Source organism: Primulina eburnea, chromosome 9 (genome assembly GCF_022965805.1).
Source record: "Primulina eburnea isolate SZY01 chromosome 9, ASM2296580v1, whole genome shotgun sequence".
In the NCBI taxonomy this organism is placed as follows: Eukaryota; Viridiplantae; Streptophyta; class Magnoliopsida; order Lamiales; family Gesneriaceae; genus Primulina; species Primulina eburnea.
Window position 1 is genome coordinate 27124884 of NC_133109.1, and position 18185 is coordinate 27143068.

Below are 18185 nucleotides of genomic sequence, written 5' to 3' on the forward strand. Positions count from 1 at the left end.
ATTCACAATAAAAAGTAATACTCTTAACATAAAAAATAATATTTTTTCATGCATAACCCAAATAAGATATTCGTATCACAAAATACGACCCGTAAAACCGTTTCACACAAGTTTTTGCCTACTAATTATAGATGGCAATCCCTTTTGTTATACATTGTTAGGAATTGCATTTATAAAGTACAGAAGATTTATAAAATCTCATGATGTTATCATGGCAATAACGACGTCGATGGTAATGCGAAGGATAGACACAAGTAAGATTTGGAGTAATATTGATGGGCAATTTTATTCTTCAAGATACAAGTAAAACATGGCATTTGGTTACAAAACATCTCAACGAAGGGAAGAATTCATCGTAATGAATTCCCAATAATACTACAACTAGTCCGGCAAGAATAATCTCCGTTCCAGGCCATTTCTTCCCAATATTGCAAGCACCCGCGCTCTTCTGCGGAGCGGCAGTCGCGCCTGTCGGAGCATTCGAGGGCGTTGGTGCTAAAGCCCTGGTACCATTGCTTGATTGCTTCCCAAATTGGTAGAAAACTTGGGCTTCTGGTGAATCAGGTGGTAACTTGAGGAGCTCTGCACCAGAAATATATATATTTGTTTCAAAACATAATTTAATCGTAAAATTAAATTATTCTTGAAATTGAGTTTTGGCTGCTTCCTGTATCTAGTTTATATTCTCACCAATCAAATCATTTATCCTAACGATCACATGAATACGTTCTCTGTTTAAGTAATCGCTTTTATGTTTTATATTTTTTAAACGGGGGAATTTAGAATTTGACATTACATACATACATATATATATACACACACACATATATATATATATATATATATATATATATATATATATATATATATATATGGGACTCTCGGCTTTTTTTTATAACTTTTTCAAGTTATTCGGGATAGTTATCTAAAAATATTTATTTTGTTATTCTAATTAAGATATTCTATTTTTATAATATAATGTTTATATATATATATATATATTAACTAATGACATTTCTTTTAAGTAATTAAATGAACAAAGCATGAAAATCTATTATGGAAAATTTATAATCCACCCCTTCAAAAACAAATATTATTCAAATTCTTAAAATAATCAAAACATTTCGCTATCTTTATATGTAATTTTGAATATATAAAAATATTGGACAATTAAATTTCAGTTCTAATTTTTAATTAATAAATAACAAATTTGAAGATAATTAAGTAGATTATGTAAGCATATCCACTTTCAAATCAAGACAAATGAGACGGTCTCATAGGTCGTCTTTTGTGAGACGGATCTCTTATTTGGATCATAAATGAAAAAATATTAATTTTTATGCTAAGAATATTACTTTTTATTGTGAATATCGATAGGGTTGACCCGTCTCACAGATAAAAACTCCTGAGACCGTCTCACAGGAAACCTACCTACTCTCAAATCAAATTTTTAAATGCTTCCCAAAATAGCAAACTTAAAAGAAGAATTTAACGTCTTTAGATGCAAGGATGATGCCCAAAATCTTTGCGCTCTCAACTTCAAATCCCACCGGCAGTGTCATATTAATAATTTTGTTTTGAAACACAGGCTAACTCCCCCTATTAAATGTACCATTAGTGTGTGAAATATATATATATATATATATATATATATATATATATATATATATGTGTGTGTGTGTGTGTTATGTTGTCTATCTATCGTATTCGTTTTCGCCGTTGAGATGAAACTCACTGTTGGATGTGATATATATTTATTTAAGATTAAGATGAGCAGTGGAGAACTTTACCAGGACACTGAGAAATATTGGCTGGAGCACTGCAAACCTGAGGAAGACCCAAAGCAAGCGTGACGTTGATATTAAGGTCTAAATTAGGGTCATCTCGATCCTTAACAATCACACAGAGGCACTTTTTGTTCGTCTTCAGCACTTGCTTCAGTCCGCCGCAGCAATCCGGGGTCGGCGCCTTTCCGGTTCCCTGGACATAAGGAAGACAGGGAGCCAACCCCAGCAACGACTCTTTGCATTCTTCTCTGTCCTTGGCATCGTCCATTGCTGCTAGAGGAAACAATATTAACATTACTGATACCAACAAGACTAGTGAAGGTTTCATGATATTGCTTATGGGGTAATTGGAATACATTTTCTTGAAAATTAAAGTTGTTTTAGGAGTAGTGGGATTTATAGGAAACTAATTTTAGTGGAAAAAAGGTGGTGCGGGAGTGGGTTAGATTGGTTTGTCCACTTACTTATTACAAAAACAACTTTTATTTTCAAATAATTTACAATTTATTTTATGTATATCTTAACCCGCATAAACGTAAAAGACTGAGAAGAATGAAAAGAGACGTTCAAGTTTCTGAAGTGCAGAAACTATTTTTGGGACTTGAGAAGCAAGAATAGAGATTTCACCGGAAAAATTCTTAAGCTTTACGCGGTAGTGGATCCTAGAAATATGGTTATGTGCGGGTTTGATTTTAAACTTTAAAATCTTTTAATATTTTAAATTAATCTACCGAGCTAATGTCATATTATTCCAAAATTATACAAAATTTATATATAATTTTAAAAAAAAAAATTGAACTACCCGGACTGATATATGCATGTGGCTCTGCCCACTGGCTATAGGGATGATTTGGATTTGATCCCGACTCAATACATATAAAGGAGACCTAGAAGTTGATTTGTAAAATGTGGAATCATATATGTTAATGAAAAATAATAGTTAAAATATGCAAAATGTGTTTCATTCGATGGATTGTAGATAGCAAAAATTATAATTTTAATAGTTTTTGTTTGATCTTTATATTATCAAATTTAATTTAATTTAATTTTGTTATATTTGACTTTTTTTTCAATTTTATTATTTATTTAAATTACATTAATATGACATAAAATTCAGGAAAATAAATATTAAACTTATCATATATTAAATTAGAAGGGGGGACAAAAGTACGATAAAAATTAGCAAATTTACCTTACAGATATGGTCGGTGTAGACGTGCGACACCTCTTGTAGCTTTAAGCACGCGTTTGGTTTAGTGCCAAAAGTGTGTGTATTTTTATTTAGAGTAAGTCTCTTATGATACAGTTTAAGGAATTTTTATCTATGATATGAGTCACCCCTACCGATATTCACAATAAAAAGTAAAATTCTTATCATAAAAAGTAATATTTTTTCATGGCTGACCTAAATAAGAGATTCATCTCATAAAATATGATCTGTAAAACCGTCTCACCCAAATTTTTACTTTTTATTTAAATAAAGTAAAGGAATCTCGATTATTTTATGTGTGAAATAATGGGCACGTGGAAGGAGTAATAGGTGAAAAATCATTGTGGGCCGGATTTGATGACATTTATGTACTATAATTATTATCTGAAAATTTCTACCATTTCGTACGCCGACTAATATTATATATATTAGCATATATATTTATAAAAGTTATTAGATATATAAATTATGATTATTAATAAATCGAATCAATTCACAAAATTTTGTTATAATGTTTAATTATTATTTGAATAAGATAATATAATTATATTAAAAATATGTGATTTATAGTGATAATATATTAAAATATTTAAAATTTTAAAATATATTGTAATTACGAATAAAATATATGAAAAACATTATTTGTCAAAATTAATAAGTAGTTTTTGTAAAAACTAATTGTAGTCACAAAATCGGACCACAAAGAGACTTAATATATATTAGATGAGGTGTCGTCACTCACCTATTGGATGCGCACCTTTGTGAGCACCGATTAGGTGTCACTCACCTATTGGATGCGCAATTTTTCTATATTTCATCACATCCAATAAGTGAGTCACATCTCATTAGTGCTCACATAGGTATACAGAATATCAAAACTATAAATATCATTGCAATTACACAAACTCTTATCAATTCTACTATATATATGTAGTGGACTCACCAAACGCACTTCAAGTTGGTGGGGATAATCATATCATTGCAATTACACAAACTCTTATCAATTCTACTAATTTGAAACTTAGGTGGCATGGCACAAGTTAGCAGATTTGTGACATGACAAACATGGTTTATTTATTTATTTAAAGCACAACCTAGTCGGGAGGGATTTATATTAAAATTCAATTGCAGCAGAAAAAATAGTGGGAGAGTACAGTGACATGGTTATGTTCGAGTTAAAATTTTAAATTCTAGAATCTTTTAATATTTTAAATTGATATACACGGACTAACATCATATTATTCCAAAATTATACAAAATTTACATTTAAATTTTTTTTTTTTAAAAATGGGTCACCCGAGCTTATACATGCATGTGGTGTCAGAACCCAAATTTTTGGGCATGTAATTAATTAAATATAAGCATGTATAAGAATTTATTTTCGAGTTATAATAAATTCGAAAATATTAAATAATACATGGTATTGAAATTTCAAGCCAATAAATACATGAAATTCAAAATTCAGTACAAATCATGTATTAATTTCGAAATAAGCTGGATATCAATCAAATTTGGAAGGAAATATTACAAACAAGGCAAATTTTCTCAACAAAAAGCATATCAATATGTATGGAAGGAGCATCTCGATAATTAAGGAATAATTATCTCGAAATTTTGGATAGAAAATCAATCGGTTTATGATAAGATTCTCACCCAGCACCTACAAGTACCTCCTAAGCCTTCAAAAATTTCACCCCTCATTCTAGCAAGCAATTTTCGAAATTTGCTCTCACAAGTGCTCCCAAGAATTTCGAAATTTTACTCTCCCGAAAATTCTGCACGAGTCATAAAAGTTCTTTCCATGTTCAAAAATTCGTTTCTCTCTCTCTCTTGCTCGAAATCCGATCTCCACCTGTTCAGAATATGCTTCCATATGTTTTGAATGACATATTCAAATTTCAGCCAAATTCTAACGGTTAATTTTCGTTTATAGCATTCGCAAGAAAACTGCCCAGATTTTAGGTTGGAATTCAGCATAACTACGATTTTTGTCCATAAACAGGTCAAAATCACATCCAAACCCGATCTCCATCGTTCATAATTTATTTGGCGTACTTATGAACGTACTGTTAAAGTTTAAGCCCGATCCAATGGTTCATTTAGGCGCAAAGAATTTTACAAGTGGCTGATTTTTTTCGGTAGATGTGCTTCTGCGTTTTCGACGTGTCGGTTGCATGATTCTACTATGTTTTCTGAGTTCTTCACGTTTTCTTCCAATCTAAGGTAAGTGGGCTTGTTTTAAAGTTGAAATTTCGAATTTATGCATATGTTGTTTTCGAAAATAGTCGAGTACAATTCTTCTTCTACTCCTTTCTTGTGTTTGTCATACGGTTTTGAGCACTGTGAGGAGTCGACTGTATATGGGTGGGAATCATAACCATGACGTATCCTTACGCGGTGGGAGATATAACCGCTATACGGTCTCGCCCCCTTAGAGGAGTAAAAATTAAGGACTGACGTCAGTAAACCATAGAAAGTAGATGAATCTCTGTGCTGGTCAATGTTATGCATGTGTTATGAAGGATGTTATGCAAGTCATGTGATTTCGAAATTTTATGAATGTTGTTATATTGTGCTCGATACGATCCCCACTTGCTGAGTATTTCCCAAAATACTCACCCCTTACTCTACCCTCCCAGATAAATCAGAAGAAGCAATACAGAAAGAAGAATCGGACACCAATTTTTGGACTGATAGTGGACGCATGAGAATTTTAATTAAGAATATGTTATTGTGAGTTTAATCCAAGATATAAACGCTTCCACAGATTTTTATCGTTTTCAGAGGTACTATTGTAAAGAAGATTCCGTTTTTATGGCATTTATGATATATAAACTGGTTTTGGTTTATACTGTACTACGAGGCTTGTTGTTGAGCAATTATGTGATTGTTGAATAACGCCGATGTCAACTAAACCCGGTCTTGGGGCGTGACATTTAAGTGGTATCAGAGTCGCCAGGTCATAATCCAGTTGGGAAGAAAAATTTATCAGATTATGGCGAAAGGCTGATGCACTCCCCTTCGGAACGACCAACGAGAAATATTACAACTTTTTTGAGAGGCGCGGTCCGAAAACGAGAAATTCCTTCATTTAGACCTCCGAAATCGCATTTGTGCTATTTTAAGAAAGTTTCGTAGAACTCATAAATTTTCGTAGGAAACTCAGAATTTAATTCTGTCAACTGTTCTGGAATCCTCTCGACGTATTCTTTCTATCCATGGGTCAATGTCCAAACTTTCCACTTTTGGAAAATTTCTTGAAAAATCCCGTTCAACGCGTTTTCTTGAACTACTTGTCGATTTTTTTATGGAATTGTATTATGGAGACACTTAGTATTTGTCTATATTTTTGGGAATATACATATCAGGGATAAGTTGAGTTAAGATTCTGACTTAAGACGAAATATTTGACCCGGGATGATTAAATATTTATGAAAACTAATATGAGAAAAATTGATATAAGAATTATATCATAAGTTTTGGGTATTCCATTATAGAAGTTGATTTTGTGTTAATAGTTTACCGTGTTGGGATTAAATTTGGGTTATTAAGAATGCTAAGCGCTAACTTTAAATATGTAGGACCTTGGAATATCTTGTGAGACAATATCCTCAGGTTAAGGAATTTATATTATTTTGGGATAACAAGTAAGTTACGATCTTACATAAATAAAATAAGTTATGAGATATTGATGGGTATCAAAGAGAGTATAGTACAATAAGTTTTGACTTTTATAGTACTAAGAATGATTCAAAAAGAATGATATTCAATGAACTCCTTGGTGTTAGAGTGTGATAGGCTCATGGTCTTGATGAAGTAAGATTTAGTAAAAGAATAATTATTTGAGGTAACGACTAGGTTATAATTTTCGGGATTTAAGTCAATAAGCTATAGATCGATATAGGTTCCAATATTCTATATGGGTTTTAATTTTGAGATAGTAATCGGGATAAATTCAAGATAGAGTAAATCAGTATCAATTCGCTTATATTCAGTGCTGACTTGATTCAACTCACTTCAGTGGATTTCGACGCCATCCTGGGGATGAATTGGTTATCTAAGAACCATGCAATAGTAGATTGCCAGAATAAAAATGTCAAACTCTGAACCCCGAACCAAGAAGAAATCAGGTACCATGGCAATGCCAATGAACAGAAATATATTTTTCTTTTTCCCAGACTTGGAAAGCCATAATATCGGACGAAAAAAATTTACCTAACAATGGTAAACAAAGTGCAAGAAGTAGATGAGCTGAAGTTGGAAGATATTCTAGTAATACTAAAATTTTCGGATATTTTTCCAGAAAGGTTTCATTGGAATAGTCTCGAACTGTGAAGTAGAGTTCGAGATAAATTTGGTAGCTGGTGATGCACCATACCGAATTGCTCCAGCTAAACTCAAGGAGCTGAAAGAACAACTCTAAAAGTTGTCAGGCAAAAAGCATATTAGGACAAGTGCATCCTCTTGAGGAGCTCCATTCCTATTTGAAAAGAAGAAAGATGAAAGTATGAGATTGCGTATAGAAAACAGATGACTCAATAAAATCACAATCAAGAATACATATCTTCTTACAATGATAAAAGATCTTTTCGATCAACGTAAAGGAGCTACAGTATTCTTCAAGCTTGACCTGAGGACATGCTATCATCAGCTATAGGTCAGAGAAGAAGACCCCCCAATGTCAACATTCAGAATAAGGTCGTGTAAGGTCAAAATCAGGAATATCAGTGGAACTAAGAAAGTAGAGGCAAATCTAGATTAGCCGAGACGAAATAATGCAACCAAAATTAAAAGCTTCTTTGGATTACCAGGCTATTAGCGGAAATTCGTTGAGGACTTCTCTTCAGTAGTCGTATCACTGATGAGACTCGTACAAAAGAACTATGAATTCAACTGAAGAGAAAGATGTGAAAGAGTTTTAAACATTAAACGAGAAACCATCTACACCAATGTTGGGATTATCTACTGAGGACAAGGATTTTACCATCTACAGTAAAGCATCAAAGGGAGATATCAGATGCATACTCATGCGAGATAGGCGAGTCAACTGAAGTCGCATGAGCAAACCTGCGCTACTCACGATCTCGAGTTGGCAGCAGTGATTTCTGCTTTGAAAATATGGAGACGCTATCTCTATTATATCAAGTTTGAAATATTCACAGACCACCAAGCCTCGAGTATTTGTTCATGCAAAAAGAATTTAAAATGAGGCAAAGAAGATGGATAGAGTTGCTCAAGGTCTATGACTTGACAATAAGCTATCACCCCAGCAAGACAAATAAGGTTGTCGATCCTTTAAGTCGGAAAAACATGGGTAAGATAACCCTAGCATCACTCTCCGCACAACCATGTCTTCGAGAAGCAGTCAAGTTAAATCAGAGTCGAGACATGACACTAGAGTTTTTCGAAGAATAAGCCAAGGAAATAAAATTGTCAGATTTTCAAGTGGACCCAGACGGAATCCTAGGAATGAGAGGACGATTGTGTGTGCCAGAAATCGACAATCTTCGATAAAAAGTTATGTAAGAGGCGCATAAGTCAACATTCACGATCTATTCCGTCATTACAAGGATGTATAGAGATTTGAAAGAAAGTTTTTGGCGAAGCAGAATGAAAAGAGACGTCGCCGAATTTATATTTAAGTGACAAGTATGCCAACAAGTGAAAGTCAAGTTTCAACGACTAGAAGGACTACTGCAACCGTTAGAATCCTAGAATGGAAATGAGAATATATTTCCATGGATTTTGTTGTAAAATTGTCAAAGTCAATACAGATTCACAACAGGGTACGTATAATCGTAGATAGACTCATAAAATCTGTGTACTTTCTACTCGTCCTAAGGAATTATAATATTGACAAGTTGGCTACTCTATATATGGATAACATTATACGTCTACAAAAAGTGCCTACAATCATAATTTCGGATAGAGATCCAAGATTTGTGTCACGTCTGTGGTAGAGCTTTGAAAAAGACATGAGAACAAAAGTTACTCTTAGTACGGCTTATCACCCTTAAAATGATGGTCAAACAGAGAGAATGATTCAAACCCTAGAAAGTTTGATACGGGCATGTGCCTAAGACTTCAGTAGTAATTGAAGTGGACATATACCCCTAATAGAATTCGCCTACAATAACAGCTATCACGGAAATATTGGGATGACTCCATTTGAAACCTTTTACGAACGAAAATATCGATCACCACTGTACTAGGACAGAATAGAGAAGACAGTCGTAATTGGGCTAGAAATAATCCAAGAGACAATGGAAAAGTAGTCCATCATCAGAGACAGATTCAAGGCTGCATAGATCAGCAAAAGAGTTAGTCTGATCTTAAAAAGAGACCAATGAAATTCACATTGGGTGAAAAAGCTTATACAAGGGTCTCACTAATGAAAAAAATCATTAGATTCAGTAAAGTTGAAAAAGTGAAACCTCGGTACGTAGAACCATTCAAAAATCTGGAGAGATTGGCACATTGACTTACAGAATAGCATTGCCACAAGATATATCTAGAATCCTCAATGTATTCCACAAGTCCAAAATAAGGAAATACATCTGGAATCTGAGCCATGTTGTGGAAACTAAACCGCTCATGATCAAAGGTAACTTGAAGAAAGAGCTGAAAGATGAAGATGTCTCTATTCATATTGTGGACACCAAGAACCAAGTACTGAGACGACGTATCATTCCCTGCGTCAAGGTGCAATGGTCAAACTACACAGAACAATAAAATACTTGGAAGTTTGAAGAGAAAATGCACAAACAATATCCCTACCTTTTCAAAGGTCGAGTCGACTCAAGTTTCGAGGACGAAACTTCCAATAAGGAGGGATGGATGTGAGAACCCAAATTTTTGGGCATGTAATTAATTAAATATAGACATGTATAAGAATTTATTTTCGAGTTATAATAAATTCGAAAATATTAAATAATACATGGTATTGAAATTCCAAGCCAATAAATACATGAAATTCAAAATTCAGTACAGATCATGTATTAATTTTGAAATAAGGCTGGATATCAATCAAATTTGGAAGGAAATATTACAAACAAAGCAAATTTTTTCAACAAGGAAGCATATCAATATGTATGGAAGGAGCATCTCGATAATTAAGGAATAATTATCTCGTAATTTTGGATGGAAAATCAATCGGTTTATGGTAAGATTCTCACCCAGCACCTACAAGTACCTCCTAAGCCTTCAAAAATTTCACCCCTCATTCTAGCAAGCAATTTTCGAAATTTGCTCTCACAAGTGCTCCCAAGAATTTCGAAATTTTGCTCTCCCGAAAATTCTGCATGAGTCATAAAAGTACTTTCCACGTTCAAAAATTCGTTTCTCTCTCTCTCTGTTGCTCGAAATCCGATCTCACCGTTCAAAATATGCTTCCATATGTTTTGAATAACATATTCAAATTTCAGCCAAATCCAACGGTTAATTTTTCGTTTATAGCCTTCGCAAGAAAACTGCCCAGATTTTAGGTGGGAATTAGCATACCTACAGTTTTTGTCCACAAACAGGTTAAAATCACATCCAAACCCGATCTCCACCGTTCATAATTTATTTGGCGTACTTATGAACGTACTGTTAAAGTTTAAGCCCGATCCAACGGTTCATTTAGGCGCAAAGAATTTTACAAGTGGCTGATTTTTTTCGGTAGATAAGCTGCTGCATTTTCGACGTGTCGGTTGCATGATTCTACTATGTTTTCCGAGTTCTTCACGTTTTCTTCCAGTCTAAGGTAAGTGGGCTAGTTTTAAAGTTGAAATTTCGAATATATGCATATGTTGTTTTCGAAAATAGTCGAGTATAATTCTTCTTCTACTCCTTTCTTGTGTTTGTGATACGGTTTTGAGCACTGTGAGAAGTCAACTCTATATGGGTGGGAATCATAACCATGACGTACCCTTACGCGGTGGGGGATATAACCGCTATACGGCCTCGCCCCCTTAGAGAAGTAAAAATTAGGGACTGACGTCAGTAAACCATAGAAAGTAGATGAATCTCTGTGCTGGTCAATGTTATGCATGTGTTATGAAGATGTTATGCAAGTCATGTGATTTCGAAATTTTATGCATGTTGTTATATTGTGCTCGATACGATCCCCACTTGCTGAGTATTTCCCAAAATACTCACCCCTTACTCTACCCTCCCCAGATAAATCAGAAGAAGCAATACAGAAAGAAGAATCGGACACTAATTTTTGGATTGATAGTGGACGCATGAAGAATTTTAATTAAAAATATGTTATTGTGAGTTTTTAATCTAAGATATAAACGCTTCCGCAGATTTTTATCGTTTTCAGAGGTACTATTGTAAATAAGATTCCATTTTTATGGCATTTATGATATATAAACTGGTTTTGGTTTATACTGTACTACGAGGCTTGTTGTTTAGCAATTATGTGATTATTGAATAACGCCGATGTCAACTAACCCCGGTCTCAGGGCGTGACATGTGGCTCCGCCACCAGGAGAGTAGCAAGCTGGCTCTTTCCTGAAGACTTTGATATCGATTCTATTCAAGTACTTGTGAACACTCTCTCACAATTCAAGTGTTTTTTTCCCCTATGAATGCAATCCAAGAAATTGGTACTACCTGGAGGGTGACATTTATGTCAACGATTTATCTGTTGCAAATGATATGATCGAAGTATCTTAGAACAAAATGTTGATTGTGCTGATTTATCCGCGATTTTTCTCTTGCTATTTGATGTTTGTGTTTTTATTGCGGTCAAAGATTTTCGATTTAATTTAATTTACCCGACGATGTAGGGAAAGCAATTTTTTAATTTTTTTTTTTTTGAAGATATGTGTGATGGAGACGGGATACGCGATGTAAGATGAAATAAACTTGCTCGATTGTGTGATCCTATTCTGGAAAATGTGACCAAGTTGGGACAAGCACAAGCACCGTGTGAGGAAATATGATCCTATTCTGGAAAATGTGACCCAGTTGAACATGGCCACACTCATAAAAAATAATATTTAATTATTTTTTCAATAGTGTACCAGAAAAGATTAGGCAAGATGAACAATTAATCTTCTATACATGAAGTAATTTAAAGTACAAGAACCATTTCTCAGGGAGATATAAAGAAAGATATGAATTGATCAGACAACTTAAATTATATCCGCGGCGATGGATTAAGAATTGCACGGTTGATTCGATAATAAGGCATTAATTGAGGTAGAGTTATACAGGGATGTAAACGAATCGAACCGGTTAACGAGATTTTCGGTTACAAGTGAGTCAAAGGAAAACAGAAAATATAGTTTTCTCTAGTGAATTACAAAAAATTTCATAAAAATATCTAATAACATCACTAAATTTAGTTCTGAATTTCCTACACCCCCAATTGCTTGCCAAAAATGCAAAATACTCTAAATATATTAAATTATAAATAAATTATTTTACAAGATTAAAATCCAGGGCACTACAGTCTTGATATCGATTTTTTTTCTTTCTAAAAAAGTAAATAATTTATTTTATGTTTTTCAAATAATAAATTTTATAATTTTTTTTTTAATTTGGATCATACAAAGGTGATATCAGTTCGAGGACTTCAATAAATCCTTAAAAAATATAACAGAAAAAGGGTCTGTTAAAAAATTAAAAATCACGAAATAATAAAATAAATTGAGCGATATGATTTAATCAAAATGAAAATAAATTAAATTGCATGTGGATGTAAATTAACATGTTAACCACATATGGTATATTTCCTTTGTAGCTAGAATAACCAGTATATCAAAGTATCACTACGTTCTAACAAAAAATCAAACAAGAAGAACATTAATTTCTTTTCAAAAAAAATGTTGAATATATAATTGCTAATAGAATCATCCCAAAAAACACAAAAAGAAGTAGACAATTGATGACAAGCAAAGCACAACCATGAAAAAAATGAAAAAAAAATGAAAAACAACTTATTAAAAAGGATGCAAAATATGTTTGAATGGTGAATGAAAGGAAAAAACCAAGTCCAAGATTCTTCACATTCTGAATCAACAACTGCCCAAGCAATAGGATACTGGTGGTGGTTTCCATCTTGTGCTGTGGCTATCAGTAAAACACCTTTATATTTTCATGTCAAATACGTACCATCAACTGATATCACCTTCCTCATATATCTAAATCCTGCAATACAAGCGCAGTAGGCCAAAAACATATATTTGAAGCTACCATCTTCGTTGACCTTCAAATGTGTTGTTGACCCTGGATTCACTTGTTCAATCATGTACAAATATCCAGGAAGTAATTTGAAACTTTTGACAGGATCTCCCCTCAGTTGATTTATGGCAAGTTGCTTCCCCTTCCAAGCTTTAAAGTAACTAATCTCGACGCCCTTATTTTGCATCATTGTTTGTATTGATTTCAAGGCAGGCATTTTTTGTTGTCCTCTGAAATTTTCCACCAACATATCAGATACTATAGCTGCACTTGCTTGTCGGTGCCTCCTTTTTCGATTAGTCAGATCACAAGTATGCTTATTACAATAAGTTCGAACCGAAAACCGTGATGATCCATTTTTTTTGTGCTACACGCACCTTCCAGCTGCAATTATCATCTACACATCTTACTGAATACAGAGTCGTGGTGGATTTTAAAACTCGCATCTCAAATGAAGCTTTCACCACAATATTATACAATTCTCTTTGAACATCTATTTTACTGTCGAACTCTTTACCAACTGACAAATCAGACTCATCGATAAAACTATATACCTGCTCACTACTAGAACCAAGCAATATAAATTTTTGGCTATCATTGGCCACATGTTCACCATTGTCAGACTCCAATTCAACACGTTGTGTTACTCTACAATTCACATTCTCGTTCATATTTTCCACATCAACAGTTTTTTTATGTTCACTTCCACCATTACTTACTATAAAGACGCCATCAAAGTGTTCATCTCTATAAAGTTCTTCACCATTAGCATAATCACCGAGATCATCACAAATATTACCACCACGATAATTATCTCGACGTATACTGAATTCAGAATCAACAAAATCATCACGACAATTGTTATCGATGTGTATATGAAATTTAGAACCCCTAGAATCATCATAACCATGTGAATATTCATTATCAACATTATTGTCACAAATAACTTGAACTTTCTTCTCAATTTTCACATGAAGTAAAGGCCTATGATGTGTATCACCAATCAATAGATAGGTCAACAGACACTTTTCACTTCTTAAATATATCGGACAAAGAATATGATCACAAATATGTGTTGAGTAACTGAATTTTAATTCAAGCCACAATTCACGTATACTTGATCTTTCAGCATTGACATTGTTACTTCAGCGTCATTAAAATTTATGGCTCCATATCCACCATTCAACCCCGAGCACCATTCAGGTTCTTCTCGCTCATTATTTTCCATTTTCCATCATATCGGAACAACACAATGACCTGCGCCTATTTTCGTGTAGAAAAAAGAAAGAAGTATATTATTAAGTAAAATAAGAAAGAGGATAGAAGGTACATTTGAGAGTTGCTTCCCATCGAGTTTTGTGGCTTCTATAAAGTCATTGATCGAGTCTGTAAGCAACAATTAGGTGGGCATGTTCTATGTTATATGCGGTAAGATAATATAGTGAAATATTGAGTTTCCTATGTATACAAAAAGGTACTGTAAATTCGTAACTTTTCTATGTATGGTTGGTAACAAATATATGTGAATTTTTATGCACAGAAATATGTTCCAATCTCTAAGACAATGAGATGTTGCTATTTTCAAAGGAAAAAATAAACAAAATGAAGCAAAATCAAGACCAGCAAACCACTGAATTAGTGTCGATGTTCCGATATAGAAGCCACAGAACTCGATGGGAAGCCACTATCAAGAACCTTCATCACTATAACATCACTACTTGTCTTATTCTTTTAAAAAATAAATGAATATAAAAGCAATTCACATTCTTCTACTTTTTTTTCGCTTTTTCACATAGTTTGCAGACAAATGAACAGAAATAAAATAAATGATCAAAAGTAAAAAAATAACAGAAATTATACATATAATCATTACCCGATATAAGCAAATGATATCAGACTGTTTTTTTTCGTTAGGAAAGATATGTAGAAGAAAGCATAAGAAAAAAAAATAATCTAGAATATGAGAAAAGAGATAATGATAGAGAATAGGATGGAAGATGCCTAAAAAAAGATATGTAGAGGAGGGAAAATCAATATTTTAGATTAGAATAAATGAGTAATTAGGTTAGAATAATTATGTTTGACCCTGTAAGGGTAATTTTGATCAAATTCATATAAAAATTTTAAATGAAGGTTAGTTTACAAATTAAAATGGTTAGAAGGTCAAAATCTAAAAAATTATTATATGAAGGTTATATTTCAAATTATCCCAAAAATATTTTTGGGTTCCAAAATATAATTTATTTATTAAATTACATTTTTTATTGATAATTTTTTTAAAATATTTGATTAGAGTTTTTTATTTATATAATTTTATAGATTACTGTTATTTAGGACTGTGTTGCCGTGGTTGTTGAAGACATCTGAAGATAAAAATTGTGAAAATGTTGATTGAATATTTCGTTTTGTTGCTCCAATTTTTTCACATTGTTTTTGCATTCTTTGATTATTGTTGTCATTTTTAAAATGCCATTTGATTTCTTAACATGTTAGATAATATATTTTTTCATAGAATAAGTAATATTGGTTTTGTAAACTAAATTTGTTTTTCTAGTTATTATTTTTGTCCTGAGGCATCACGCGAGTATTTATAATTTTGCATAATTATTTCTGAGTTATTTTAATTCAGTTAATTATTTTTGTGTGTTATTATTCCGATGCATGTTGTCATTGTTGGAGATTGAATAAAATTAAATCTATAAATCATGTGATTAAATATATATATATATATATATATATATATATATATATAAATATATATATATATATATAAATATATATATATATAAATATATATATATATCACAAGAATTTAAGTCGAATTATTAGAAAATATAAATAACAGTAAACACTTATAAGAATCAATTGATTGATCTAGTGTCGGGGTTATGGATCTTCTAAAGCAACAGAGAATCGACCATCTTATTCTTGCCTTAGACAGGAAAAAGTGTGTTAAGAAAATATTATTCCCAAGAATTTTGGTGTATGACAAAAACAAGTATTCAGCTGCGGTTCGTATATTAGATATGCAACAGTTTAACCGCTCAGCTTATCAGCTAGTGAATTTTCTAACTGATCAAAGCTCAAAGCAGTTTCAACCGCTCACTTCAGACTGTTAGCAGATTCAGCTTGGACTTTAATGTTTATCAGAACCAGATCATTAAAGAGAACTAGTTATTGCTCAAAGACATTCTCTGACCGGCTTAAATACATTTAAGTATTACACCGCTTTGAAGTCAACAATTTCTTACATCAGTTCCAAGATTGATCTACATTTAATTATCTTTCCCAGAAAAAGGAAGACCAAGCATAGATTTAAAGTTCTGTTGCCCAAAACTGTTTCCTTAAAAGGAACTACTCAAGAAAAGCGATTCAGAACGATGCTGTGCAAAAAGAACATTAAATGCGTTTATCAAAGATCATTTAATGCTCAACATATCGACATTAACACGTCTGTATAGAGGATCAGGTTAACGTTGTTATGTCCTTTCCAACCGTAAAGGAAATCATGTATATTAACGGAAGAGTATGCTGGCAGAAAGGCTCTTTATTCTTAGCTGCAATATTACAACTCGCTTGCATATTCAAAAAGATCTCAGAGCGCTCTTAAAAATTCATATACTCCATCGCTCAATCAGCACGCACAAAAAGAAAAATTTATATGATCATCTAAGGATCATTTTCGTGCTACTAAATCAAAACTATTTATTCATATCATTAACCCTTTGGTTATTTGATTCAGCTTTGATATCTGGTGAAATAAGTGTTCTTAAATATCCAGAAGTGTAAATTGATCACTAAGAGTTCCAAAACAGGCAGTGTGATAAGTCCTGATTGGAGCGGGCTGTTGCAAGAAGTTTGTAAAGTCAAAATCTTTTGGTGGAATCATTCCTAAGGAGGAAGAAAGGGTGACGTAGGAGTATTCATTCTCCGAACATCCATAACAAATCTGTGTCACTTTACTTTCCGCAATCATTTATCTGTCTAGTCTCTATTCATTGTTTTAGCCTGATATTGTGTTTTAAGTTGCATTGAAGAATGTGAACCGTTTTTCGCACTTAATAGTGGTTAAAATTCTCAACCGTTTGAGAAGACGTTTTCAACCGCCTAAAAATGGTTGAAATCACACTCTTACACGAGAAAATTTGAAATAGTTCATTCACCCCCCTCTAAACTCTTTCGCGATCCTAACAAGTGGTATCAGAGCGGGGTTTCTCTCAAACACTAATATCTTTTGAACACTTATGGCATCTTTCAATAAAATTCCTATGTTCTCTAAAGAAGATTATGATGATTGGAAGATTCGTATGCAGTCACATCTAGCAGCCCAAGATGATGATATGTGGTACATTATCACTGATGGGCCGATGAAAATCCTGAAAGTAAACACAGCTGCTGCTACAATCATAGGTGTTCCTCAGATGGTAGAAAAGCACAGATCTGAATGGACTGCGGAGGATAAGAAGAAAGCAAATCTGGATAATGTTGCAAAAGATATCCTCTACAAAACCTTGGAAAAAATATGTTTGCCAAGATCAAGACGTGCACAACTGCCAAGGAAATATGAGAGAAGCTTACTCAATTATGTGAAGGCAATGATCAAACGAAAGAAAACAAGTTGACGGTAGCTATTCAAAAGTTTAACAATGCGAAAATGAAGCCAGAAGAAACTTTAGCAGAATTCGATGAACGGTTCAGTGGCATCATTATCGAACTTATTTCATTAGGTAAAGATTATTCTAACCGAGAAATTTCTCTAAAGGTTATGAGAGCTCTTCCCAGAGAATGGGACGTGAAGACTATTGCAATGCGAGAATCCAAAGATTTGAACAAACTGTAACTTCACGATCTCTTTGCTGACCTTAAAGCATATGAGTTCGAACTTGGTATACGAACTGAAGAAGATCCATCCACCTCTCAACAGACGAAGGCACTGCCAGCTACTATAGTGACTCTTCCGGTCGAAGAGTCCTCAAGTAAGAAATCGACCGAGCAATTAAGCAATGAAACCA

At 33.2% G+C, this 18185-nt stretch overlaps 1 protein-coding gene across 1 annotated transcript; it reads right to left on the reverse strand.

Moving 5' to 3' along the window:
- Positions 1-245: 245 nt before the first annotated feature.
- Positions 246-2205, reverse strand: LOC140840476 (non-specific lipid transfer protein GPI-anchored 14-like). Its single transcript, XM_073207660.1, has 2 exons — positions 1791-2205; positions 246-582 (listed from the first exon to the last, which is right to left on the reverse strand). The coding sequence occupies exons 1-2, from the start codon at positions 2143-2145 to the stop codon at positions 293-295; spliced, it is 645 nt and encodes a 214-aa protein (XP_073063761.1). The 5' UTR covers positions 2146-2205; the 3' UTR covers positions 246-292.
- Between the last annotated feature and the right edge of the window lie 15980 nt (positions 2206-18185).